Source organism: Sceloporus occidentalis, unplaced genomic scaffold, assembly GCF_023333645.1.
Source record: "Sceloporus occidentalis isolate IW3139 unplaced genomic scaffold, rSceOcc1.0.p SCAF_36, whole genome shotgun sequence".
In the NCBI taxonomy this organism is placed as follows: Eukaryota; Metazoa; Chordata; class Lepidosauria; order Squamata; family Phrynosomatidae; genus Sceloporus; species Sceloporus occidentalis.
Window position 1 is genome coordinate 8,802,660 of NW_028317016.1, and position 27,463 is coordinate 8,830,122.

General features: G+C 37.8%; 1 protein-coding gene across 2 annotated transcripts; it reads right to left on the reverse strand.

The window, feature by feature from the left end:
- Positions 1 to 3,049: 3,049 nt before the first annotated feature.
- Positions 3,050 to 26,510, reverse strand: LOC149297916 (neuronal vesicle trafficking-associated protein 2-like). Of its 2 annotated transcripts, none has more exons than XM_089488106.1 (4): positions 26,382 to 26,510; positions 18,406 to 18,489; positions 4,035 to 4,145; positions 3,050 to 3,241 (listed from the first exon to the last, which is right to left on the reverse strand). In XM_089488106.1, exons 1-4 carry the CDS (start codon positions 26,508 to 26,510, stop codon positions 3,050 to 3,052), a joined length of 516 nt encoding a protein of 171 aa, XP_089344232.1. The 2 variants fall into 2 exon arrangements, with proteins under 2 accessions (XP_089344232.1, XP_089344231.1); XM_089488105.1 differs by having other exon boundaries at positions 18,370 to 18,489.
- Positions 26,511 to 27,463: the final 953 nt, after the last annotated feature.

Sequence of the window (27,463 nt, forward strand, 5' to 3'; positions counted from 1 at the left end):
CCTTTAGAGTAGTTGTTTTAGACTGAAGATGAGCTACTTTCTTATAAAAACTTTATCCAGAATGATTGGGAAGAAACATTGGCTACTATCTGTAGGATTTATTTCCTCATGTCTCCCATATTTCTTTCAAATTTCAATCTCCTCTTCTCATAGAGGTTATCCGATGCAAGTGTAAGTCTAAAGTAGTATCTTCAGCTGTAGATTCTAGAATTGATTTGCTAAGAGATCTGGTGTATTTGAAGAGGCCTTTGGGGAATAAAATATTTTAATAAATTTGGATTCATTGCTGCTTGTCTTTTTTGGGGCGGTCTTGAACCAGATATAAAAGGTTATGTTCACTCAGTAAGTTTTAAATGGTAATTTATTTCAGTTGAAACTTGTGTCTTTGCTGCAGCGGAATATTCCCAGTGGGTATATTGAGATATCTTACTCTGTTCAAATTATATGGGGATGTATATAATGTTTAAGTTGTTATATGTGACACAAAGCAAGGCTATTAAACACAAGCTGTAAATTATATTTTTAAAGGAATACCCATCAGCATCCAGGTAGTATATTAACTATGTGATGATCATAGCTAAGTATTGCTCCTGGCTGAGTTAGCACAGTTAGTACTCTTATTTTTGCCAAAGATGTAAGAGGCAAATCTTTAGACTTCTGATTAGAGTCTACTAAAGCTTAGAAAGTCTCCACTATTCCGTGTTTATAATTTGGGAGGGGGGGCTATTTGCATAGACTATGCAAATAAGTTCAGAGAAATAAAACTGAAATCAGAAATAAAAAATTCAACAATGATCAACAATGCAGGAAAGTATATACAGAAATGTTGAACATATTCAGTTAAGGAAGTAAAAAGGTAAAAAAACATAAATAACATACATATCTGACTGTCTCTAATGCAGCTGTGATACATATTCAAACGCCTGACATAAAAAAAAACTTGAAAGTGTACCAAGGGCAGTCAAATTATTTATCATTATGTTTTTTGTAATATCATTCTAACTACTCAAGTTAAGTCTACATCTGCTTGTTATGTAGCTGCAGTATAGCAGAGTTTGTAAAGTGTCTCAGTGTTGCGTCTTTCTATCATGTTTGTCTTGCTTGCATCTAAATTGCCACTCGCAGTGTCCCTGTGACCACTGAGTATATATACAGGGACATAAAATAGAATTTAGGTATTTAAGGGCCATTATAGATAATGTAATATCTAAATATATTTATTTACATATAGTTTTAAAAAAAATTCATGATATATATATATATATATATATATATATATATATATATATAATGAACTTAATTCTTGATTTTTCACAAAAAATTTAGATTATTAAAATTTTTGATTGTTAAAGTTATTGTATTCAACATGTAGCTTTTCTTGCAACAAAATATATTTCCTTTTGAAAACCATATCTGTCAAAAAAATGGACACCGAACACTGTTACGACACATCCAGCTTTATTTTTCTCCTGCCAGAAAAGTGCATGAAATACACCGAAAATATTCTAGTCTCTGCTAGCTACCAACAAGAAACACACCACAAAATTATAAACGTTTGAGAACGTGAATTGTTTATATATATTAAGTGACAATGAATTTACAGGCGAAGAAGAAAATTTGGCACTATTAACATTAACATAAAACACATGTTACACTTTCAGCTGAGATGAGAGCAGAAGTGGCTGCACACCACATTTTGGAAACTCTGCATGAGGCTTGAATAAAAAGTAATTGTATGCTAAAGTGATGAAAATGCAGTATAATCTAAATAGCAACACAATAGCCTCTAGGTGCTTAAGAATGGAAATAGGGAACTAGGTAATAACAAAATGGCTGGTCTGATCTCTTCCATATATAACAACATTGGGTTACCTTCTAAAAGGTACATCAAGAAAAACCCATTCTGGCAGATTATGGTTATTGATTATTATGATACTTTCAGGTATATCATCAATGTAAACGGGTTTTCGAGTTATATATGTTTCCCTTATGTATACCTCCTGTAACGTAGGGGGTTCTCTTTTTAAAGCAGGGGGAGATACAAAGCAGTATTCCATAAAAGACATCAATGTTGCATACGTGTAGCTGCTAACTAGTGTTTTTAAGTAACTTACAACAGAGCTATTTAACTATATTGATTATTAAAGGAAACCACTTTTCTGTGCGATAACAAATACGCTCAGAAAGCAAAGGGAAGGTATAGGAAAGCCACCTCGTTCAACTCCTCCAGTTTGATCTTTAGTTTCATTCACAACTACATCAAACATTACGTTTTTATCCATGATGTGCCAAAAGGTGATCAAATACCAGCAAAACTGTGTGGCCATTACCACCTTTTTCATCTTTCTCTGTATAATCCAAATGCTATTTCTGGTCACAAAAGTCATTTGTAAGATAGTTGTGCAAGATTTTACATTTGGCACATTGGGAATCACCAAAGGATTGCGCAATTGCTTGATTTTTCTCTGCATCACACAAATCACTGTATCACTGTAGACCTCCTGTCCATGTGTAACTCCAACTGTGTATTTTAACTAACGAAGTTACCATTTTATACTCCCCTTTGGCTCATAGTCAGTTACTACTACAATACTAGAATTGTATGAAGCTTTATCTTGTCCCAATAACTGCTGTGCTGCTAATTCACAAATACCAATGAGTAAAACTACTAGGATGAGCTCTAAGCAAAACATTATTGGCTTGCATATGCCTGCACCTCATGTAAACAACACCATCAATGAAGCTGACTTTGGCAATGATTAAATTTTTTTTTTAAATGAAAAAATATTTTGCATGATTGGAGTTTTTTGAGACTCTTACACTGCAAGTAACAATTAACATTAAACATACCTTTGTACAAGGTTGGGACTTGGTTACAAATTAACAATAACAAAGCACAAATAAAATATTTTTTTCATTATTCCAGGTCAAGGTTTTATTTAGTTTGGGTTTTTCGTTTTTTTCGTAGCTTTCCATCTTCAGTGCGGCAACTTATCTAAGTCAAGCTCAGAATACTGGAAACAGGTATGTAACGTGCATACATTGCCTTTCAGTGCCCCTCAGTTTTGCTTGCCTTGGCGTCATGATTAGAGGAGCCAGAAGAAAGCCAAGGAGACACAGATCGTGAGCTTGTTTGCTTGGCCATGCTGTAGTGGCTGATAACAGTGTAGAATCTTCCTCGTGAGTTGGAGTCTTGTGCTGCATAATATGCATCCAAAGAAGAGGGAATGCATCTCTTATGCTGTACAGAGAAAGTACAAATAATAAACGGTGAGTGGCAATGGTCAAAGCTTGACCTATATAACGCCATATTTTATCATGTGTATCCCTCTCAATATAAAGTAGAAGAATGGAATATTTGCTAAATGACTGATATTGGTGGGGAATGTTGGATGATTTTGTGGAACTAAAGGTTGTAAGAGGTAAAAAAGGGAAAAAAAGGTGCGTGAGGGCAATACTTGTGTTTTCCAATTGGAATGTATTTTCTCTTGATATAGAACATTCTAAATGTTTAAGTCTGTTATAAGAATTATACCTTAAGCTAGCCTTAGAAACCAAATGTATTTTTTGTATTACACTTGTAATGTTACATTCTTGTGCCCTGCTACTAGTTGTTAATACAACTAACCACTCATTCAACATTCTTTCTTCAACCTTCTACTGGATCCCATGTCTGTTTATTTCTTATCTTTCATGCCAGGTTTAATTATAACTTGGGTTTTTTCATCTTGCTTTTTTCTATATAAAATATTTTGTCCTTAGAATGTTTGTGTGCTTGATGAGAACTGCTTGTTTTGTTTTGTTTTTGAGTAGTGATTCACTGTTTAGTTTTTTGTATAAATTAAGCAATACAATGGTAAATGGAACATTTTTATGTGAAACTCATGGAGAGCAGATTTACTACCAACCTAAAAATGGCTGGCAAAATACACATGTCAGATTTCGGTGCAATCAAAAGGTAATTACCCATTGCTGATATCAGTTTGCTAGTATCTGTATTTGTAAGACGGCAGTATGATGAGTATTATACATACCTTGTACACAAAGCCATCTGGGCAGCTGTGATCATAAGTGAATGCCTTATACACCACAAGGAATACAATGCACGCAAGAAAGGCAAGTGCCAGACTTATTAGGATCGTAACCTGAAAGTGAAAATAGACAGTGAATTAGTGTTTAATTTGTACATAAAACCATTACAGTTTTTTGCACTTCATAACACAAAAAATAATTGTATGCTGTTTGTGCATTTATTTATTTACAAAACATTTTATGGGCACAGATGGAACACTGTATTACTATGGCAATGGAAATCTTACAAATGAAAAGGAAATTGACAGCTTCCACTTGTAGTATAGAGGAATAACAACCTCAAACCATTATTAGGAACCAACTGTTCTTCTGATCTTCCTCCACAAAACATTCCATTTTTCTCTACAAGGTCTTTATATAATGTATTGTGAATTTAAGTATGCATCACATCTAGATGTTTTCAAAGGAAAAAGCTTTTTAAGAGGTCTATAGAATCTTATGAGTATCTTCGAAAGAGAACCTTAGTACCTCTCTTTCCATTAAGAAGAGGTTATATGTGATTAGAATCAATCTAGAAGCTTTATAACCATGTTACATTCTTATTGTCTATGTTTATCGTTCTTGGGTTTTTTTTACAAGAAAAAATAAACTATACAATGCACAAATAAAGCATTCTCTGCAGATTCTTCCACATTATCTGAGCCAAAGACAAGTGTAAACTGTATGAACCTGTATTATATACACTACAGATCAAAGGTTTGGGGTCACTTAGCTGTTTTCATGGAAAATGACATTTCATCCAACCATGTATTTATGGACCTTGCTTGGTATACAGGGGGACAGTCATGCTGGAATAGAAAAGGGACTTCCCCAAACTGATCTGACAAAGTTGGAAGCATAGCATTGTCCAAAATGTCTTGGTTTGCTGGAAGTAAGGGCCCCAGCCAAATGCCAGAAAAACTGTCCCATACCATTATCCCTCCACCTCCAGTCAGACAGGTAACATTCGCCCATCAGACTGCCAAAAAGAGAAACGTGATTTGTCATTCCACAGAAAGTGTTTCCACCGCTCCAAAGTCCAGTGGTGGCGTGCTTTACACTCAATTCAACATTTGCCATTGTACTTAGTAATGTGAGACTTGCATGAAGCTGCTTGCAAATGGTATTCCATGAAGCTCCAGCTGCACAGTTTTGTGCTGACATCAATGCCAGTGAAAGTTTTCAACTATTCAGCTATGGAATCAGCAGAGCCTCAGCACTTGGTGACCCTGTTCTGTGACTTTATGTGGTCTTCTGCTTTGCAGCTGCTGTTTCTAAATGCTTCCACTTTACAATAACACCACTTACAGTTGACCGTGGAATATCTAGCAGGGATGAAATTTCACGCATGCCAAACGGGTCTATTTACTAAACAGACAAAAAAGACATGTTTATGTGTTAAATTGACAAAACTGCCGTGGTTAGAACTGAAATTTGTACTAGCACTAAAGTTGCTGTCAGATCCATGAGAGTATAATGTATGATAAAAGTTTGCAAGTAGACAAGTCGAGTTAAAACTCAAGTTGAAGGAAAATTTCAAGTTTTCAACTCTGCTTGCCTATATTTTAAGGGGTAAGAAAAGAAAAGGCATGATGGTCCAAAAACACAAAGGCCATCCACATTTTCTGTAATTGTTATTCCCCTCCTACAAAACCCTTTAGTTTTTTCTTTAAACATGAACAGGATAGTGTTCCAGAGGTGTTTCCAGGAAAAGTCCATCCCTAAATGGATTAGGCAAATAGAAGAAAACGCATGAGACAGCGTGTAGTGTTTCACCAGATCTCTGACTTTATTTTCAACATTTCAAAAGTGTATTGTTAATTAGGTCAGCAAGGAGTATATTCTTGTAGAGTTTTAAAATAAGGTGCTACACCTTAAAAAATAAAAATAAAAAATATAAAAATACATAAAAATAAATTGTATATAAAAAATATAACTAATGGATGTCTACAGAAGACGTTATTATTTAGCTTAATGTAGTTTTTGAGTAAGAAATAACACCTAAATATTGCATGACTGCCTAGAAATGGCAACCTGCAAAGAACTTAACTTTATTGAAATTATTTGAAACAAAAACAACGCTTCAACGCTATACAACATTACTATGTACAACCCTAGCGCTATAACGTTCAAATGTATTTCTTTGCGCTTACCCTTTTAAAAAGAGCAGTAAATAACTGGCATCCTCAATGATTAGTTTAACACATTTGGCAGATATACCTTTTTTTACATAGCTTTAATGATTACTATCTATGTAAGAATACATGTATTTTTATATAATCTATAATAACCATAGACCTGATTAAAACATCTCCTAAGGTACTGATGTTGGGTGTTGGTTAGTAAAGAAACCCCTTTGTAAAATTCACATTTCAAGAGGCAATGGCTACATGTTGTGAATTTAAAAAACAGTCATGATTAAATTGAACAGTCATAACTTTCACACAACATTCCTAATAAATCTTAAGCAGGGAAAACATATAAAATGACATAGCTCTGTCCATATATAACCCTGTTACTGATATATCTTTTTCGGGTATAGCCTTGGAGAAAATAAGGTGCTCTGCATCACTGTACTTTCAAACCAAGAAATGATTACTTTCCCCATGAGTGCAGCTTGTATATACCCTTGGCTTAAATCTGTCTGAAATAAAGTGAATTTATTTAATCTCATCTATCATGAAACCTACTTGTGCTCTCTCACTAACCCTTGCATTTATTTTTCATTTGCTGGTATTTCATAAAATAAAAGTTAAATATGTTTAAGGGCTCCTGTGCAACAAAGCAGCTGATTCAAAAGATAGGTCAAATAAGTGGAAACAGGAGCTTTTCGAATTGAATGTCTAAGGCTAGGTTTCCACTTGGTTTTTTTTAGCTAAAAACGCCCATAAAAACGCCAATAGCGCCACCTGGCGTTTTTTTAGTGAAAAAACGCAGCAGCCAGATGTTAGCTGTTCTTCAATAGGAAATCGCAGAATGCCATATCCACTTGGCGTTTTTTTGTTTGGCGTTTTTTCAGTCCTCTCTGGCGTTTTTCTGCTTTTTTGGGCTCTGTGGCAGTTTTTCAAAATCGCAGCATGTTGACACTCTGGCGTTTTTTGCAAGGAAATCTTGGCGTTTTTCTCCAATAGAAGTCTATGGGAGAGAAAAAACGCCATGAAAAAGCCATGTGGGTTTATTGCCTTGGCGTTTTTTATGGCGTTTTTTCCACAGTTACAATGCAGAGGATGGACCCAGTATCTGTGTGTCCTACGAGAAATAGGCTGGAAACAAACAGTTTCACACAAAACAAAGTTCATATTGAATTCTACACCATTTGGAACAAACATGCCATTACAAACAAACATACGCGACGCATCAACTGGATCCTGCCTGCCAAAAGCAACAGCAAACAATTTGCACCATCATTTGGGGCCGATCTTCCTAGAGGAGCAGACATTCGGAATAAAGCATGCCTTACAAACCACAGAAAAGAGACAAAAGGGTCCGCCGGGGCGTTTAAGTAGAACTCTACCAAGTAAATGACATCAGGGGGCAGATACTTGCCATTTATCCTAATCCCTTTTAGCTGGGTGAAACTTCTAACTTGTAAAGGCTGGAAAAACTGCCTAAGGTCAAAAAAAGCAATTTCCACAGAAAGGCTAAAACGCCAGAAAAAACTCCAGAAAAAAACGCCAAAACGCAGGAAAATGCAGTGGCAGTTTTCGTGGTGTTTTTCATCAAGAAAAAAAACGCAGGACAAAAACCCAAGTGGAAACCTAGCCTTAGGGTTTAAAATCTCAGTTATTCAATCATTTTCTCAGCATTCAAAGGTGACTAAACTAGTCTATGGACTGTCAGTCATTTGTGGTTGCTAATATATGTCATAAGTGTATAAGAAAGGCCACTGGCAACAAGCAGAACTTTCACAATCTTGAAATTATTTCATACAGACTTTCACAATATATTTACTAAATAGTAAGAAAATAAGACACTCAATAACCTATTACTCTACCAACACAACCTCATTTGTATCTCAATACCCCAATAACCACAGGAGGGAAACCTTGATTATTTATGATCCATGGCTATTATTCATAAACTTGGAGGTGGGAATTAGCCATGGCTCATTAATAACAATTGAATTATTTTGAGAGCATCAAAAAATATTCCCTTGAAAGATTCTAAACTTGTTTGCCAACAGATATAAAACCATATCCCTTAACTCTACCTCTTGCCACGCTAACAAACTTTATATCCTCATAGAGTACAGATCTGTCATTAAAGTGACCTTCCTAAAACAACCATTTAATTTCTTTTTTCTCCGCACATCTCCAATATCCTTGTCATGTCATGTACTTATCCACACTAGATGCACATTTGTTCCCTGCCATCAAGATGTTCCTATGCCTGATGCTCCCCAGTTCCTGACTACTAAAATTTGCCCACAACAGACACTACCCAGTATGACCCACAAATCCTGAATTATGAGCTGACATCTGTTTTCATGAAGGATACTTCATCCATTTTACTGGTACCTAAATATTTCTATTCCACAAACTTTATAATTAATACTTTAGCCACCACAGCCATGGTCGTGTTAATGAAACCACCAAACCAGAAAAAGCTAGCCACCAAAAATGTACCACAAATGACACTTTTGACTAGGCTTATTGTGGCTATAATGGAAGTTATAGTCTTTCTAAAAGATTTTCGGGATTGCATCTTGCTATGGTTTGAACTTGAGGGCATCAAGGGATAAGTAAAAAATGTTCTTTTGTTACAGATTGATTTTCACTCCTAGTCCCCAAAAGATGCATTGAATGGACCCTGATCCACCTAACTGACAATGCGGCAAAGAAAATCACTAAATCCAACTCACATTTGCAACTAGCAAGCAACGTTTTTGAATCCACAAGTTGCTTTTGGTTTTTTCAAATTCCATCAACTTGACTTTATGCCAGTGGTAAAGATGAACATACAAGAAGGTATTTAGTCCAATTCATTTATGTTTAATGCTGCAAACCATAATTGTCTGCCAACAACACACAATAGCTGCTTAGTGAATAGACCCATACCTATATTGAATCAAGAGTTTTAAATACAGCATGTAGTAAAATAGTACTATCAGGGTTTATTCACTGGTTGTGTGGCTTTCAGCTTGGAGTTTTCTTTCAGGCTGTATTAAAAAGCTAAAAAAACTAAAAAAAAAACTAATACTAAAGATAAAACCATGAGAGCTTTGAGGTATGTACAAAGTTGCATGTGGTAAGTGCTAAGATAAATACCTGCTAGTTTGTAATACCTTCACGTCATGAAAGATTCCAGCGGCTTTGTATTACTGTGATAAATATTGTGTAAAAATATTTTTTACGCTTGATTGTTTATTTTTACCTAACAAATTAACCCAGCATTTTCTGCTGACCCAAAGGAAAATCCAAGCATGGTCATATTTCATTGCAGATAAACAGCAGTTGCAGAAGAATGTTCATTGCTGAATACTGTATCAAAGCAAGGGTCGGTAAGGTGTCCAAAGGAGAAGTGGATGTCATTGAAGCTACCTAGGGCGCCTGGACACAAGTATGAAATTCAGACATTCAGACAAAATCTTGGACACTGGGTAATCATACAAAATGTCAAACAGCTGAGTAGCATATCCCCAAGTACATGCTGTACATATAGCATTTTGACAAAGAATGTATGTTGCTATTTATACGGTAGAAAACAGCCATGGGTATAGACAGAAAAATACTTGCTTTATACATGCTACTGTAAAATTGACAGACGTGATTTGGCATTAAAAAAAAATTAGGTAATTGAATTAATATAGCAGATTTCCAGGTACCAGCTGGAAACCTGCACAATTTTTTGCCTTGTTTCACGGTCCTTTGTTCTCAAATGCGTCTTTATCATGCTGGGCCTGCATGCAGCATGAGAAACGCACCGTAGTACTGGAAACTATACACAGAGACAGCGTAGACAATCAACCATCCCCAGTTAATTGCATAGAATCCATTTATCCAGCTTCGTAGCTTTTATCTGCCAAATCAAAATAAAATGAAGATGAAAGCTGGAAACCGTGTCCATCTTTCCACAGGCATCCCTTTAACTTGAGAAACACATGCATGGATTGGTTCTTTTGATTAGGAATTTAGAAGTCAGTGGTCACAACTCTGTAACATTACAAGATGATAAAGGACAATAGAAGGCCTTTCACTCTCTAGGCTTACAAATAAAATATTAACAACTAATATTCTTACATACAACATATGTATATGTGTGTGTGTGTGTGTGTGTATGTATGTAGGGATTAACAATGCACAACCATTGCAGAGTCATTGCATTAAACAGCCTACAGCATATAAATTAGCAGGCAGAAACACAGGCTACAGACCAGAGATTTAGATGTCCGCTCTAATTCTGCTATGGTTGTGTGAAGCAGCAGTTTCTTTTCTAAAATAAAATGTCTGCAAGTGGGCAGATCTCCAAGGAGTTTACTGGGAAATGAAAACCTTGGTTCTTCCAGACATGATTTTCAAGTCACACTACCCCCATTTTTCTTTCTGATGCATATTATCAAGTAACCACTGTTGTTTTCACTTGGAATGTTCGTGAACGCCGCATGCAAATGTTCCCTTAATGTAGCTTCGTTTTACTTATTTATCAGTCAGCCGTGCTGCTCTCTGCTGCACAATGAATAAAACAAATGCCAGAAAGCAAAGGCTTTCTATTATCTGGCGGCTGGAAAGCAATTATGCAGTTTCACTGTAGTATAGCATTTCTCAGCTACTGCCTCTGCCACATTTATCTTAACTGGTTTATGCAAACCCATTGCAACACTGTTTAGACAAAACCATATACAGGCATATTCTTTTTTAGTACATCTATGTGATGTTCCGTGCTAAAAGGAAAAAAATAATTTAAATATTAGTAGTGTGAATCAGGCCCAGTGAATGCTGTAAAAGAGGAGCAGATATAATTCGGGTGGAGAATAACGCGAGGCCGCAATGTGCTTACTGCAATTGGAGACACACATGACATCACACGCTTAAGGATGACCCAGCTTAAGGTTCATTTAAAAGTTGCTGTTTATAAACAATAATGACATGTTTTTCCTTCTGAATATTTCAAAGAAAATTGAGGCCCACTAACTTATCCATTTAACACAATGATTCTCAGTCTACTGGGTTTATGGTTTCTCCATAAATACCAAAGGCTGCTTCTAGAGACAGCTGCTGTTTGCATACTAAACACATAATGACAAAGTATGAAATTCATTGCTGTGGATTTTTAACAGAGTTATACAAGATTGATGTCTTGGGTTTTGAAGGACATCACTGGCTTTTCTGCAGGAGTGTGCCTGACCTCATTATGTATGTGGGTTAATGACATAGCACATAGTGTTACATCAAAAAAGCATCAAAAGTCCACAAAAAAAACCAAAATAGGCCAACCTGAGGTTGTCACTTTGTTGGTTAGAAAATCAGCATTGTTGCCCACATATATGTACCATTAAACCTTACTTTTCTGCATACCAACAGATGTCATACGAACAGTAGCGTACCTTAGGCACCAGCTGCAGGGAAGACAAAGGGGCACCTAGTTTACCGGTGTGGCACCTGCACGAGGAAACTCGGGCAGTAAGCTGTGGGCCTGTGTTATGCTGCCTTCAGGCAGCATAGACATCTGCCCAAGTGCTGCTTGACCGGCCCCCGGACAAGTGAAATCTGCAGGTGAGGTAAGGGAAAGTGTAGTGGCACAAGAAGGCTCCTTCAGGGGCAGAGGTGGCACAGGCAGGCTGCTTCAGGGGCAGAGGTGGCACAGGCAGGCTGTTTTAGGGGCAGAGGCCCACCACGTCAATGTCTGGCTTAGTATATAGTAAAAGGGGTTATGCTACACAACCGTCAATGTCTGGTACAATATATAGTGATGGGGGTTACGCTGTACCACCATCAATGTCTGGCTCAGTATATAGTGATAGGAGTTATGCTGTACCATATATGTTCAGTAAGTGTTTACAATTTTGTTAAATATTCTTGCCAACATTAATTTTTCTGTGGGTGTCTTTACATCTGAAAGTGGAGGGGTCACATACAGCCCCCTGGGTGCCAAATACCCTATGTACGCCCTGCAAATATAGCACATGATAATAAAAACGTTAAGAAGAGAAGCTGTTTTAATTAAAATAGGACCTTTGGGACACATTACATTGCTCTTGAAGTAGTTGAAAGTGATAAATTACTAAAGTAACCAAGTAGGTTTCAAAAGGATTACAATGATTTTCATATAAACATAATACAGACTGCATTGCATAAACACAAAACAAAAACCACAACATTCTGTAACAATCCTGCCAGTAAAATTGTCACGAACCAGGAGAGCAGGTCTGATAGGAACCCAGGTGCAGGGGATACGAGGGGCTCTGTCTGTACCCCACGATGCATGATGGCTTGGGGTTGGTACAGACAGGCGCAGGAAATAAGATGCGGATTAAGAGTTGTATTGCATATGATGGTACAATATATATATACAAAGAAAGTCACTTGGCAGGAAGCCCTCTCGTTGGGGCACACACGGCAGGAAGCCCTCTCGTTGGGGCACACACGGCAGGAAGCCCTCTCGTTGGGGCACACACGGCAGGAAGCCCTCTCGTTGGGGCACACGCGGCAGGAAGCCCACTTGCAGGGCACACACGGCAGGAAGCCCACTTGCAGGGCACACACGGCAGGAAGCCCACTTGCAGGGCACTCGACTTGGGAGTCCACTTAGTGGGGCGCTGGCCGCAACTCAGGAACCAAAGCAGGAACCAAAGCAGGAACCAAAGCAGGAACCAAAGCAGGAAGTCCTAAAACGTCAATGTCAAGGCCCAGACTGCAGGGCTGGGCAGGTTTATAACTGATTATGCATGGTCCAGGTAAGCAGGGTGGAATCATGACAAAAATATTCTATAGTCAGAGCAATTGGTAAAATTACCTCAATCCTCAGTTTGTTGTGTTGTTCTATCTAATCTAATATAATGAAGAAGAATAAGAACATACAAATTCTTGCCTAAAACTTAGTCTCAGTGAACATATAGAGAGCAGAACCTTGTATGTCGAGATCTGTGTGGACAACAAATGTGCAATTATAAAATATCTATATTTTATGAATAGCAATATGGAAAACTAGTGTTCGTAATCGTAAACCATAAACCCATGTTTATTTTCTGGCACTTTTAGTTTAACCTTTTTCGCACCAGAGGAACTCTCACAACATGACTATAAATATTTGCCATTTGCCATTATCATACGTCACGTGACACACGTGTGTTGCTGTGGTAACACTTTCCCTACAGAAAGGCAGCAAGAATAATTGAAGAAAGTGCACTTAAAATACTGCTGCATCAGTTATGAGTGCCCTGGAGGAAGGAAGTAATTAGGAGAAAATGGAGAAATGAAAAATATATGTCCCAACATAATCAGTTATGTCATAAAAATCACTGTTTAGAAGTGTTATAGTCGTTTCAGAAAATATGCACACTAATATTCTTATAAATTTCTGTCTTTGCTGTTTCTGTTTTTTTGTTATAAAAGTGTTGACGGTGGAAAGAAAACATCCTTGAAGACAAAAAAACATCAGATAACCTTAGAGGCATTCTACCACACGGTTTATAGTTACATTTACGCTAGGAGCATATATCTACAACACACACAATCACAAATATGGATAAAACATGTTTATTAGTTTGAAGTAGGTAATTCATGTAGTTACATCATATGTCCATGTTTGAAAATAATACATGTAAACAATGCAGTGTTCCAAGATAGACAACCAAGCAGTTTATTAGATTTTTTTCTCCAAATTGAGAGCACACTATGGCTTAAGCTCAGTCCCAAAAGAACAGCCAGAGGCCACAGCCTATGGTTACTGTCATTCAAGCTGATAAATTTAATTTTCCACAGTATACTATTAGGTTACAGAGGTGTTGGTAAGTGGTGGCAAACGAGGATGAAGTCCCCAGTCTGTGAGTTGAGGGATATGGAAGAATACGTAAGGTAGAGCAAAGCTTACCATTTTTGCAAGCCATGTGCATAGTTTATTTTTGGGGTTATCTCATGATATGGTCGATATGGTTGTTAAGGTTCTGTGAAACACACTATGAGCTTTTTGCTACACTGCCTTTCCAACTTTTAGTCCTCAGGATAATAACACCCAAATCTCTACCATATGTAGTTGCCAACAGCACAGTACCCCTAATACTATATTGTGCCTTTGGAAGTTCCAAGTGCATTATTTTTTGTTGATCAACATTGAACTGCAGCTGCCACATTATCTTCAATTCTTTTAATCTACTTGTTCCACATAACAAAATTTATATTGGGCAAAGGGGGGGGTGATTCAAACAGGACATAAAATATGTGCATTGTTAAGATGGGATGGTAACAAATTCTTCCAACTTATACTGCCATAGAGAGGTGCACATGATGAGGAGATCAAGTCAACAAATATTCATTGCAATTATTTTTTTTGTACCAATAATATGAATAGGGTACCAGTAGGCTCAGAAGATCCAATGTCAAGAAGAAAATACAGTGAAAGGATGTGCAAGTGTGCCACCAATGTTTTTCATATTAAAGTATTACAGATAATAATGTCCCTTTGAGCTCTCCATTTTATGTCAACCACCATAAAGACAGTGCTCTCTTTTATCAGCTCCACAAATGATAGGACTCTTACCACCAGGAGTGCACTCATAAACAATAAAATGTCGGCCAAATTAGATCTTAGTTGTCCCAGATAGCTAACAAGAATTAATTCTCTATTTATCATAAACTGTAATAGACAAAAAGCATTTACATCTCGTCATGCCAGGTATAGGAGTCAGTATCAGGATCCGCAATGCTGAGCTCGTATCACCTGATAATCAAAACACAGAACAGCAACAGCTGGAACGGACAACGCAGAATTTTTGTCAAGGCAGTTTCGAGATGTATAAAGGGATAAGGCGTAAATTAAGCCTATGGCCAAGCAGAAGTCTGGTACACAGTTCAGGATGCAATGGCGACAGTACAACACGATAAGACTTGTGGTCAAGGCAAGGAACTTGAAACTGGTGCAGGACCCAGGGAAAACCCAATTACACTGAACACATTTAGAGACAAAAGATAGCTCTTGCATGGGCAAGAGCTACAAGGTGAAAGGGGAAGGAAGTGCACACCCAGCAATTAAAACTGGGCATTTGTTCCCCTTCCAAAGTATATAACAGGTGTTGCCCTATAGATCGTTGCTGCTCAGAACTACATCGTGGCGGAGGATTCCCTGCCGCGCCACTGGGTTAGAACAGCCCTGCCAGCGGACTACTACACAGTGGGGACATAGAGACCCACCGCTAGTACTCCAAGGCAGACTGGACTGGCAGGGACCCGGGGGCAAGTGTGACAAATCTACTCATGAATCACATGGTTCTCTGGGCACTGTAGTGCTCAGGTGTTTTGTACGACTCCAAACATGCCCCCAAATCTCCCAGTGTTTATTACATCATTAGATTCAACACCCCCCCCCCACATAACCCAGACCATAGGATTTATAAGAAATACAATGCTGTCTTGCATCAATCTGTGCAATTTGTATTTACATTCCAAGCATGTTATTCTTGGTGAGTATTATGTAAAGTAATTACATAATATCCAGGTAAATTATAATTCATGTTATTATATGTTTCAGAGACTTTGTTCAAAATTAAATTGTGACAGACAATAGATGGCCGCATTTTATAGGTAATTGTACAACTGACATCTCTTGTAGCTGTATAGCGTGCGTCTATTATTGTCTGACAATTATCAGATCTCAAAAGGGGAAATAACTATGATGGTTGCTATGTTGCACTAATTGAGAGAAAGAAAGGGAGAGAGAGAATAGACTAAAGAGAGGGATACACACATATTGAGAGAATCAATATTCTCAAGACTCCTATGTGGACTCCAATTAGGATGTTAGCTAAAAAGCCCAAGCATCTTGATGTAAAAGCTTAGCACCCTGTATATATTTTAATTAATTGTAAGCATTGTAAATGCTCCACAAATAATATGCTTATAGACAGCGTAGTCTTGGAATTTATACATAGTAGAATGAATGTGCCAACATTAGGTGCTGTTTCTGTACATAGCTGTTTCATTAGTAACCCTTACATACATGACTCCTGTGGATATTAATCTCACTGCTACCACTTTTGGTTAAGTGATTGGTTTATACCGTTTAATGTACCTGAGACAAACTGAAATACATGGCAACATCAAGTGTATCAGAGTCCTCCAGGGTAATTACCAGAGTAAAAAATAAAGCAATTCCCTCTCACTCCCTCCCACTTTCTCCAGCCCCGCCACTTTCATATAGGGAAAATGTAATGGTACTGATGAGGTTAAAGTGATAGGAAAGGCTTCCAGAAGTAAGAGCCAACCTCTTTAAAATTAGCCATAATCTGCTGTATGCAACATGTAATATTTTATTATCATGTATAAGCAAGGTGTTTACCAGTTCCATAGTACTAACTCATATTTATAAGCAAAATTTAGTTTATTTTCTCCATAATATAAGCACAAATCCGAGCATTAATTTCACACTTAGTCAATAACATTTACCAAGACACAGTCATTTTGATCCAAAACAAGATACATACATAGAGAGGGGGCCCTCAACACAAGATTTTGTGTTAAGCCACTGACATGTCCTCTTATGATAGTGGCAATAAAACACGAAAAGTGCTGCAGGCATCTGTATGTGTTGAACAAGCTCCTCACTGGATTGGAGTGATTCCACAGCACCTGGTTCACTGTTTATGTGTGTGATGTATAGATACATTTTACGAATGATTCTTTGTAACCTAATGTGCAAATCATAGACTTATTTGTGTTAGCAAGAACAAGCTGTTTTATTAGAAAGCAAGGACAAGATATCCGAAAATATAATCAGAACAAATAGTAGTAAGTGCCAGGCATACTGAAGCGTCTTGTAACTGTATGGCTCATATCCTTGGGAGTTGGCCACTCGCAAGGTTGTGACTCGTGCAGTAAACAACACGAGGCCAATACACGTAAATTTGTGTATAAAATCAGGGGGAGGATCCCGATTAGTCAGAAGCCTTGATTACCTGTATAGGAGTGCACGCCTGTACAGTGTTGGTACTTTCCCGAGGAGGTTCTCTGACTGGTCGCCGGCGCTTCCCCAGCTGATGATTCCAGACAGATGACGTGCTAGCCTCTCAGTGATGTAAGTATATTGTTCTGATCAGATACATTGTAAACGTATGTAATCGATTGTTCTGATCAGATTTGTGATTTGTGTATACTTGATAAGATTGTGTTCATGCAATATTATCATATTATCTATCAATAAAACCATATTTATCCATTTATTCAACCTGAATGACCTTCTTTAAAGGCGTATCCGAACCTATTGTCATTTGGCAATACAGTGTGAACACTACTGATGTATGATGGTGGAGGCAGGCTTCACCACCCCTCCACAGGTGTGCAACATTATGCTGATGTCTGGGCAACACCTGGAAGTCCATAGCATTTGCTCTGAAAAAAACCTCGTCTTATAATCGAGCAAATACGGTATTTATACAGTATTTTACCTGTATTTCTGCATTACATATTTTGATTTATACAATGTTGCAGAACAAAGGGCCAAAATATATTTGCAAAGTGAGAAGAAATAAAGGCATTTGACGTGATTACAATAAATAACAATATTTAACATTCTTATTTCTTGTGGACACTGTTTGCACTATAAAGTGAACAGATTTCGTAAGCAAAATCTGAGGATATTTTATGTAGGAAGACAGAATGGGTAATGTTCAATAGTACAAATATATATATACTGGAAGTGATAGATCGTATCCTACTAAAACAACTACCACCTACACAATCTAACTATCCATTATCGCCTGTTGGGTAAAAACTGGGCTTTTCCCAATCCCTGACAGATTTCCTCATACTTTCACCATTCCCATTTTGTAAACCAAGAGATCAAGGAGTTATGTAAGATTAAATGAGCCAGTTTGATAGAGTCTGCTCCTTAGTTTCATTAGCTTTTATGAGAGAAGATCTAGAAGAGAATCATCTCGTCTAGTCCCACTACGTGTCTGCTAGTCAGTTAGTAATAACCATGCACAGGCACCGTGGGCAGCCTACCAGCTTTTCCTTCTGTCTTTCTCATGTATCTGGTACTGAAATGGCTACTAAAACAGCAACAGCAAAAAAAGAAAAAAAAACACATAACACAACACCTGACAACCTCCTCAATGGAAAGCTAAATAGAATATTAGATTTTACTGACCTTTAACCTTTCAGTCACTCCATCAGTAAAGCTTACAGTGAACTCCGCAATTTTTGGGACTCTGATTTTCCCCTTGTTCTTTTGTTCAGATTGGTATTCTGTCCTTGTTTTTACCACCACCTAAAATAATTGAAAGTTTAAGGTTTTTATGTATATGTACAAAATATAAGATCCATAGAGAGGAACAGTTAAAAAAGTAAAACTACAGAAAATGTATTATATATTTATTAATATTGTACACCTTGATGGTTACAAAATACACATCATATTGTTTCTTGAAGACCAAGGTGCCGTGCTTCTGTATGCTAAATGGTGAAGACGTAAGGATAATACTATGCCAGATTAAGGTCACTCCTTTAACCAAAAGGACAGCAAGAGGGCCAGATCATGTAGGTCCCTTGGACCAAAAGCCAACACATAAATTAATATGTTACTGTCTCTAAACCTGGAAGCCAGACAAAACTTAAACCATGCAACAAACTTCCTATAACCTGAATGCTATTAGAAGCTAAAAACACCCACATGAATTGGTAGTTGGAATATATGAACACAGTATACTAAATAATGCATTCACAATTTGAAACATCGCTCATCTTTGTAGATATTTACATTTCTCACAACCAATAGGCAGCACTGATGATAGATTTCAGTTTCACACGTTCAAATGAGGCATATTATTTTATGTGCCAAGGAATTAGTAGCACATAATACATAGTCATACGAAATTCAGTTACAAATATGTTGCAAAAAAACATGTATACATTGTATAACAGCCAGGGTAAATGAATGCATGTTATACTAACAGGTCAATGTCCTTCCTATGACTTTATCTTTTATTGCTTCATATGGAAAGTCCTTCTGTGGAACTACAGAATAATACATTCTAAAACAGTTATGCTTCCAGTTAAGAGACCATTAAGACAGACCATTAAGCTTAATTATAAAAAAAATATACATTAAAGGCTGTACTACTACATATGTGTTCTCTGATTCACTACTTTTAAAAAATGATTTTGTAATGGTTATCTGTGATTTATGTCACCTGAAAAATTAAAATAGAAAATATTAAAAGAAACAATCTCAAGAGTTTTTCCACATGGCCCAACCTTACTCAAGAATGTTTTTGAGTAGATAGTATTGGTAAATGTGCACTGATATGGACGACCACCGAAAAGCCCATGTCATATGACCTTTAAAGAACATTTTTAACCCCAGCTAAAGCAGTTTTATAGAAACACTTTGTAACTGTTTTTGTATCAGAGGTAACATCCTGTGTGAAGAGGAGATATCTACTGTAAGGGAGAAGTTCACTTGTAAAAGCCATAGACCCTTGTAGGTTAAGCCAGAGTTTGAGTTTGTGCAACAACTAAAAATTAGCTGCATTTGGTGGGAGGTGAAAAGCAAATTGAATGGAACAGTTGAAACAGCCATTGTTTAAAAAGAGTGGTGCATAGTAAAAATTGGGATCCAAGTCAGGTCAAATAACAAATAACTATAGGAAATAACTAATCAATCATGCAGACTAGGCAGTGAGGACAGGGTTTTTTTGAAATGATGCTCAAATGCACAACCACAACAGAATTACCTATAGTGTATCACGTAAGTGTAACCATCTTTGCAAAGAGTGACATGAGGCCTACATGTTTGTCTGCAAAAATGCCAGAGGCCATTCTGAATGATGAAGGTACAAGAAAAGGTGTGTTGACAGAAAGGGGACCACTTCACTATAAGTAATAAAGTCACACTACCATACTGTGTAGACAGAAAACCAGCCAGTTTTTCAACATGTAAAATGCACCTTAAATTCTTATTACATTTCAATGAAAAGTCTGGTCCCAGAAATTGTACCGTATTTGCTCGATTATAAGACGAGGTTTTTTTCAGAGCAAATGCTCTGAAAAATACCCCTCGTCTTCTAATCGGGGTCGTCTTCTAATCAGACCTCAAATAGAGGTCTGATTATGAGACCAAGATCCAGATCCCCCGCACCGCTGCAGGGGACCTGGATCCTCCTGTCTCCCACCCCACACACACCCCACACCCCCCACACACACACTTACCGGTGCTTCCTGCTGTATTGCCGGGGCAGCGGGTTGACGTCTAAGCGATTCGCGTAGACAACGTCCGCTGCAGCCGGAAGGAGGTGTGGCTAGCAGCAGGGGTTGTCTGCGTCCGTCGCGGATACCTTCCCCGACTGTCAGAGATCAGGGGAACTCTGATCTCTGACAGCCGGGGAAGGTATCCGCGACGGACGCAGACAAACCCCCGCTGCCAACTCCACCTCCTTCCGGCTGCAGTGGAAGGAGACGTCAACCCGCTGCCCCGGCAATACAGCAGGAAATTGGAAGCCCGGTAAGTGTGTGTGTGTGTGTGTGTGTGTGTGTGTTAAATGGGGGCATAGGGCATTTCTGGAATGCCTTATACCCCTATATGCCACTCTGGCACTTAGGGGGTTAAAATGCATATTATGGGGCAGAGTGGCATATAGGGAGGTATAAGGCATTTCAGGAGGCATAGTGGCATTAAGGGGGCATTTAATAGAGCACTCTGCCTCCTGAAATGCCTTATACCTCCCTATATGCCACTCTGCCCCATAATATGCCTTTTAACCCCCTAAATGCCAGAGTGGCATATAGGGGTATAAGGCATTTCTGGAGGCAGAGTGCTCTATACAATGCCTTTTAACTCCCTTAATGCCACTCTGCCTCCTGGAATGCCTTATACCTCCCTATATGCCACTCTGCCCCATAATATGCATTTTAACCCCCTAAATGCCAGAATGGGAAATAGGGGTATAAGGCATTTCTGGAGGCAGAGTGGCACATAGGAGGTCAAAAGGCATACCATGGGGCACAGTGCCATATTGGTGTGGCAAGCCTTGGGGCAGATGTGCGTAACTGGGGGACAGGTTGGAAAATACAAGGAAATAAAAACAAAAAAAAATATTTTTCTCAATCATAGCTTTTATTTAAAAAAAATAGTTTACATGAATTAACATTTACTGGTAAAACTTTTTTCCTTTAGGGTCGTCTTATATTCAGGCTTTTTCTTTTTTTCCTAAGTTAATATTCAGATTTTGGGGGGTCGTCTTATAATCAGGGTCGTCTTATAATCGAGCAAATACGGTAATTTTATTTTTTATAAAATGTTGGAGTCCTTTTACATCAATTCCAGTGCATTTTCTGTGCTTGCCAGAGTCCATTTTGCATAAACTATAACCAATTTGACTGCATGAACATCAGTCCATGAATTATCTATTGTTTAGTGGGTCCAAAACTAAATGTTTGCTTCTAAACCACTTCAGATTTGCCTTGATAGGCATGGCCATTAGTATCTTGACCAGAAGCAGGTTTGCCATTGGGATAGTTTGTGTTCTGGATTCTTACATAAATGACATTGTTTTAAGACAAAAACATTACTGCTAACTAACTTTGATCATATTGATAACATTACAAATCCATAATTAACCTACAATAAGAAGAAAATGTACAGTGATATATAACCTCCTGTGCCACATTCTGTGTCATTCTGTTATTAAGCTTACTAAATGTCATTAAGGAAGAATATCATAATGAGGTGGGACAAAAGTCTTAGGAATTAATATAAACAGTGAGCCACCATAGAGCAATATAATATGTAATACTCTAGATTATAATTTTAGCCAACAGTAGAACAATTCAATAAACCATTAATACAAGAAACATATTATAGTTTTTTCCCAGTGGTGAAAATTACTCTTCTTCAAAGCCAAATAAGCACTGAAAGCGGCTGACTATAAATAAAGGAAAATACCACAAGTATGAAGTCAACATCCTGGTTTGATGCATAACACCTTACCAGTTAATGGGTTTTTTTTGGTGATTAGTTAATGGATATTAATGGGCATTAATATGGTGCTCTAAAAATGTATTTGGCCCCTTGCTGATTTCTTCAATGCTTGCTTATTTGTCAAGTTTAAGTGTTTCAGATCATCCAGCTAATGTACGTATAAGACAAAGACAATGTCTTTGGATGTAATAATAATCATTTAATTTGGTGAAGGTAAAGAGTTAATTAAACCTATATTATCCAAGTGAAAAAGTAATTGCCCCCTAAATCTAATAACTGGTTGTGCCATCCTTGGCAGCAATAACTGCAATTAAATGTTTGCAATAATTGAGGAGTTTGTTTTTATTCAGCCACATTGTCTGGTTTTCGAGCATGAACTGTCTTTTTAAGGTCGTGTAACAGCAGCTCAAACTGATTTAAAATCACAACCTTAACTAGGTCACTCCAAAACCTTAATTATATTTCTTTTGACCTATTCATAGGTGGACTTTATTTTATGAACTGATGGCAGGACATTGTTCTTCAGGATTTTCTGGTGGAGAGCAGAGTTCATTCTTCCATCAATTATGGCAAGTCACCCAGGTCTTGAAGTAGCAAAGCAGCACAAGAGCATCACACTACCACCACTATCTTTGACTGTTGGTATGATGTTCTTTTTGTGGAATATTGTGATAGCTTCATACCAGATGTAAGGGGACCCAGGTCTTCCAAATAGTTCCACTATTGACCCATCAGTCCACAGTATTTATGCCAAAAGTCTTAAAGATGTTTCTTGGCAAATGTGAGCTTTTGTGTTCTTTTTCATCACAGTGGTTATCACTTTGCAACTCATTCATGAATGCCACTTTCCACAGTGTCTTTCTTATTTGGAAATTGTAAACACTGACCTTAACTGAGGCAAGTGAGGCCTGCAGTTCTTTATCTGTTAGTCTGGGTTCTTTTGTGACCTCCTGTATTAGTAGTCTATGTGCTCTTGATTAATTTTGGTAGGTCGGAGACTCCTGGGCAGCTTCACCACTGTTTCATATTTTCTCGATTTGTAGTAATGGCTCTCATTGTGGTTCTCTGGAGTCCCAGAGCCATAGAAATGGTTTTGTAACAATTTCTAGACTGATAGATGTCAATCACTTTGTTCTTGAATTTCTTTAGATTACGGTATCATTTGCTGCTTTTTGAGACCTTTTAGCCTACTTCACTTTGCAAGACATGTTCTATTCGATTGATGTTTCAATTCAACTGGACTGGCAGTGATCATTCGTGTCTAATGAAATTGAACCTAATTATCAATTACATTTGGTTAATTGGTTTATTTAGTAACTAAGGGGGAAATTACTTTTTCACTGGAGCCAGGTAGGTTTGGATAACTTTTTCCTTCTATACACGAAATCATCATTTAAAAACTGCATTTTATTGAATTTGATGGTTGGATGATCTGAAACATTTAATGTGACAAATATGCAAAAATAGAAAGAAATCGGGAAGGGGCAAATACTTCTTCACAGCACTGGCTTTAACACATCCTTTCCGAATTGAGAGATGCATGGAGAAATACTTTCTAAGCAGCGCTATGAGATATGAGTTTTTGGCTTCTTCAAATACAATATGCTTTGAAGTCACATAATTAAAAGTTACCTATCATAATTTGTTGGGATTTCCGGAGTAAGTATATAAAATGATGAATCCATATTTCAAAACTACAAATGACAATTTAAAATTAATTTGATGATTGCCTCAGATAATTTAGCAATTTTGTCTCTACAATTCTGTTGTTAAACGTAATTTATGGTATTGAGTATGGCAATATGCATAAATATAGCATATATATATATATATATATATATATACCGTATTTGCTCGATTATAAGACGACCCCCCAAAATCTGAATATTAACTTAGGAAAAAAAGAAAAAGCCTGAATATAAGACGACCCTAAAGGAAAAAAGTTTTACCAGTAAATGTTAATTCATGTAAACTATTTTTTTTAAATAAAAGCTATGATTGAGAAAAATATTTTTTTTTGTTTTTATTTCCTTGTATTTTCCAACCTGTCCCCCAGTTACGCACATCTGCCCCAAGGCTTGCCACACCAATATGGCACTGTGGCCCATGATATGCCTTTTAACCCTCTATATGCCACTGTGCCCCATGGTATGCCTTTTGACCTCCTATGTGCCACTCTGCCTCCAGAAATGCCTTATACCCCTATTTCCCATTCTGGCATTTAGGGGGTTAAAATGCATATTATGGGGCAGAGTGGCATATAGGGAGGTATAAGGCATTCCAGGAGGCAGAGTGGCATTAAGGGAGTTAAAAGGCATTGTATAGAGCACTCTGCCTCCAGAAATGCCTTATACCCCTATATGCCACTCTGGCATTTAGGGGGTTAAAAGGCATATTATGGGGCAGAGTGGCATATAGGGAGGTATAAGGCATTTCAGGAGGCAGAGTGCTCTATTAAATGCCCCCTTAATGCCACTATGCCTCCTGAAATGCCTTATACCTCCCTATATGCCACTCTGCCCCATAATATGCATTTTAACCCCCTAAGTGCCAGAGTGGCATATAGGGGTATAAGGCATTCCAGAAATGCCCTATGCCCCCATTTAACACACACACACACACACACACACACACTTACCGGGCTTCCAATTTCCTGCTGTATTGCCGGGGCAGCGGGTTGACGTCTCCTTCCACTGCAGCCGGAAGGAGGTGGAGTTGGCAGCGGGGGTTTGTCTGCGTCCGTCGCGGATACCTTCCCCGGCTGTCAGAGATCAGAGTTCCCCTGATCTCTGACAGTCGGGGAAGGTATCCGCGACGGACGCAGACAACCCCTGCTGCTAGCCACACCTCCTTCCGGCTGCAGCGGACGTTGTCTACGCGAATCGCTTAGACGTCAACCCGCTGCCCCGGCAATACAGCAGGAAGCACCGGTAAGTGTGTGTGTGGGGGGTGTGGGGTGTGTGTGGGGTGGGAGACAGGAGGATCCAGGTCCCCTGCAGCGGTGCGGGGGATCTGGATCTTGGTCTCATAATCAGACCTCTATTTGAGGTCTGATTAGAAGACGACCCCGATTAGAAGACGAGGGGTATTTTTCAGAGCATTTGCTCTGAAAAAAACCTCGTCTTATAATCGAGCAAATACGGTATATATATATATATATATATATATTCATGTTTTCGAAGGATTTATAACATCTGTTGCTGCTAAAATCATTTGACCAAAATAAAATTCTGCTTCAAGAATGAGGTAAAGAGCAATTACTGCCAAAAACCACTCTGCCTGTGCAGACAAGACTATTGTGTTGGAGCCAACAAAGGTGTGAAACAAATGAACCATAAATAATGGAATTCATTTGAAGATTTTCTATTGCAGGAATTCATCCCAGAAACAGGCAGTGCTGCAGACATGCGCTCGTGTTATGCTGCCGTTAGTATCAATAATTATTTTGTTTTTATATGTTAAAAATAATGTATTTTGAAATAGTCCCTGATGATTATGCCAGAAATATTAGACGTACCTTAATATAGATAATCATGATTTAATTTTTTAAGGGCAAGAACAACAAAAAACTATTGTTTTTTTTATCTAAATTCATTAATTCCTTTATGCTTCAATACTATTAGCATAGAGGGGTGTGCCGTTCTCTCAAAGGCTTAACACCCAATAGGTTCTAAAATATGAAATTCTTTTCACATATTCAGATTTTTTAGGTTGCATACAAATTTTATGAAAAATATAATTAGAGATTGTATAGAATTTATGTGAAGCAAATCTAAATATATATATAAGTATATGTATATGGTATATAACTTTTTTCAAATATGACAAATGTGCCCCAGTATTGCAAATACATGTACTAAACTAAAGAATATTCACAGCAGGTTAATATATTTCTTTTTCTTATGCAATATCTGACATCACATGGACTTCTCTACTTGCTTATGGCATTAAAGCTCTCAGTCATTTGTAATATCCATATTTAATTCTATTACTAAAGTATTTTAGCCAATACATATGCTGGTTTACCAAAAAATTGTGGTTTTTTGGAAATCAGAACAATGTATTTTGCTAATATAAAGACAGTATGAAAGGTATAGATTGTTGAATATAAAGGGGTCACTTGGGAATTTAGCAAAAAAAAATGTCTAGACCTTTGCTTTCAGAACATCTTGTAGAAGATTTACCTTTTCGGGGGCAGGGAACTGCAGATGATTTACATCCAAGGGTGTGATCAAAGGAACCGTCTGAAATCCATCTTCACCAGAAGGATCCTTGTTGTTCTTATCACTCAGATTACTCCCCAGCTTCACCATTCTTTCTCCTTACTTCCCAAACCTCAAAATAACGACGATCTGCTGTTATACAGAAACACAAAGGTGAATGATGGCTGGGTTATCCTGTGTTATGATCACTACCAAGATTTTTCCATAAGCTTCCACTACTGATGTACAGCAGACCTTTGCACTTCATCTGCATCTATTGTTCTGATGGCAACCTGGAGCATAATTGAAAATGGTGTATCTATATAACTAAACCTACTGGCTGTGTATATCTACGGCATGCATCATATAGACAGGTCATCTTCATTCCTTCTAGGAGTGTCAGCATAACATTGTTAATAGAAGGTACAGGGATCAAGCCATACACACGGGTACTCACCGTTAAGTACGCACGGTTAGTGGCCAGGCTAGCGGATATGAGCCGGGTGCTGTCTGTGGTGCTGAAGCGAACAGCGTTTGCAAAGATCGGCTTTTTCTAAGAGATACTGAAGGCGACTAAGTGCGCTTTTTGCAGCTCAGCGCTCCTGCGGCACTATGGCTGGAGCTACTACCCTGATGATCACTTGCTAGCGCCACCTGGTGTCACAAGTGTAGAATAACAGATTCGTCTAGGAATATTCCTTTAGCCGCAAGATCTTTCTTAACCAGCGATGCCTCCTACCGGATAATGAGAGAGACATGAGAGGGAGTTAATCATTAATTTGCCTTTGTATAACTATGACAGACATTCTGATTTCATGAATCAAAAGTATTAACTGATTTGGTTGCTTATGTCACTGGGGAGCAATATGTAGACAATAACACACGCTAATAAAACCAGAAACAGCTTATTTCACGAGAAACTGTGAAAAAAATATGTCGTTTCCTTGGAGACCACATTAAAAGCCGTCCAAGCGATCTGACAGAAAAGGGGTGAATTATTAGTTCATTGTTAGTTAAAGGACTGCTTTCTACGCAGCCAGTAGCAAGTGAATGTTATAGGGAGG

What these genes read in the sequence shown, in the direction of transcription:
- LOC149297916 (XM_089488105.1), bottom strand. Translation starts at nt 26,510, where the DNA reads ATGGTGAAGCTGGGGAGTAATCTGAGTGATAAGAACAACAAGGATCCT. An exon ending in GAGTGACTGAAAGGTTAAAG is followed by an intron (nt 4,146 to 18,369) that starts GTCAGTAAAATC and finishes TTTCACTTTCAG; the next exon opens with GTTACGATCCTAATAAGTCT. An exon ending in CAGATGGCTTTGTGTACAAG is followed by an intron (nt 3,242 to 4,034) that starts GTATGTATAATA and finishes TTCTCTGTACAG; the next exon opens with CATAAGAGATGCATTCCCTC.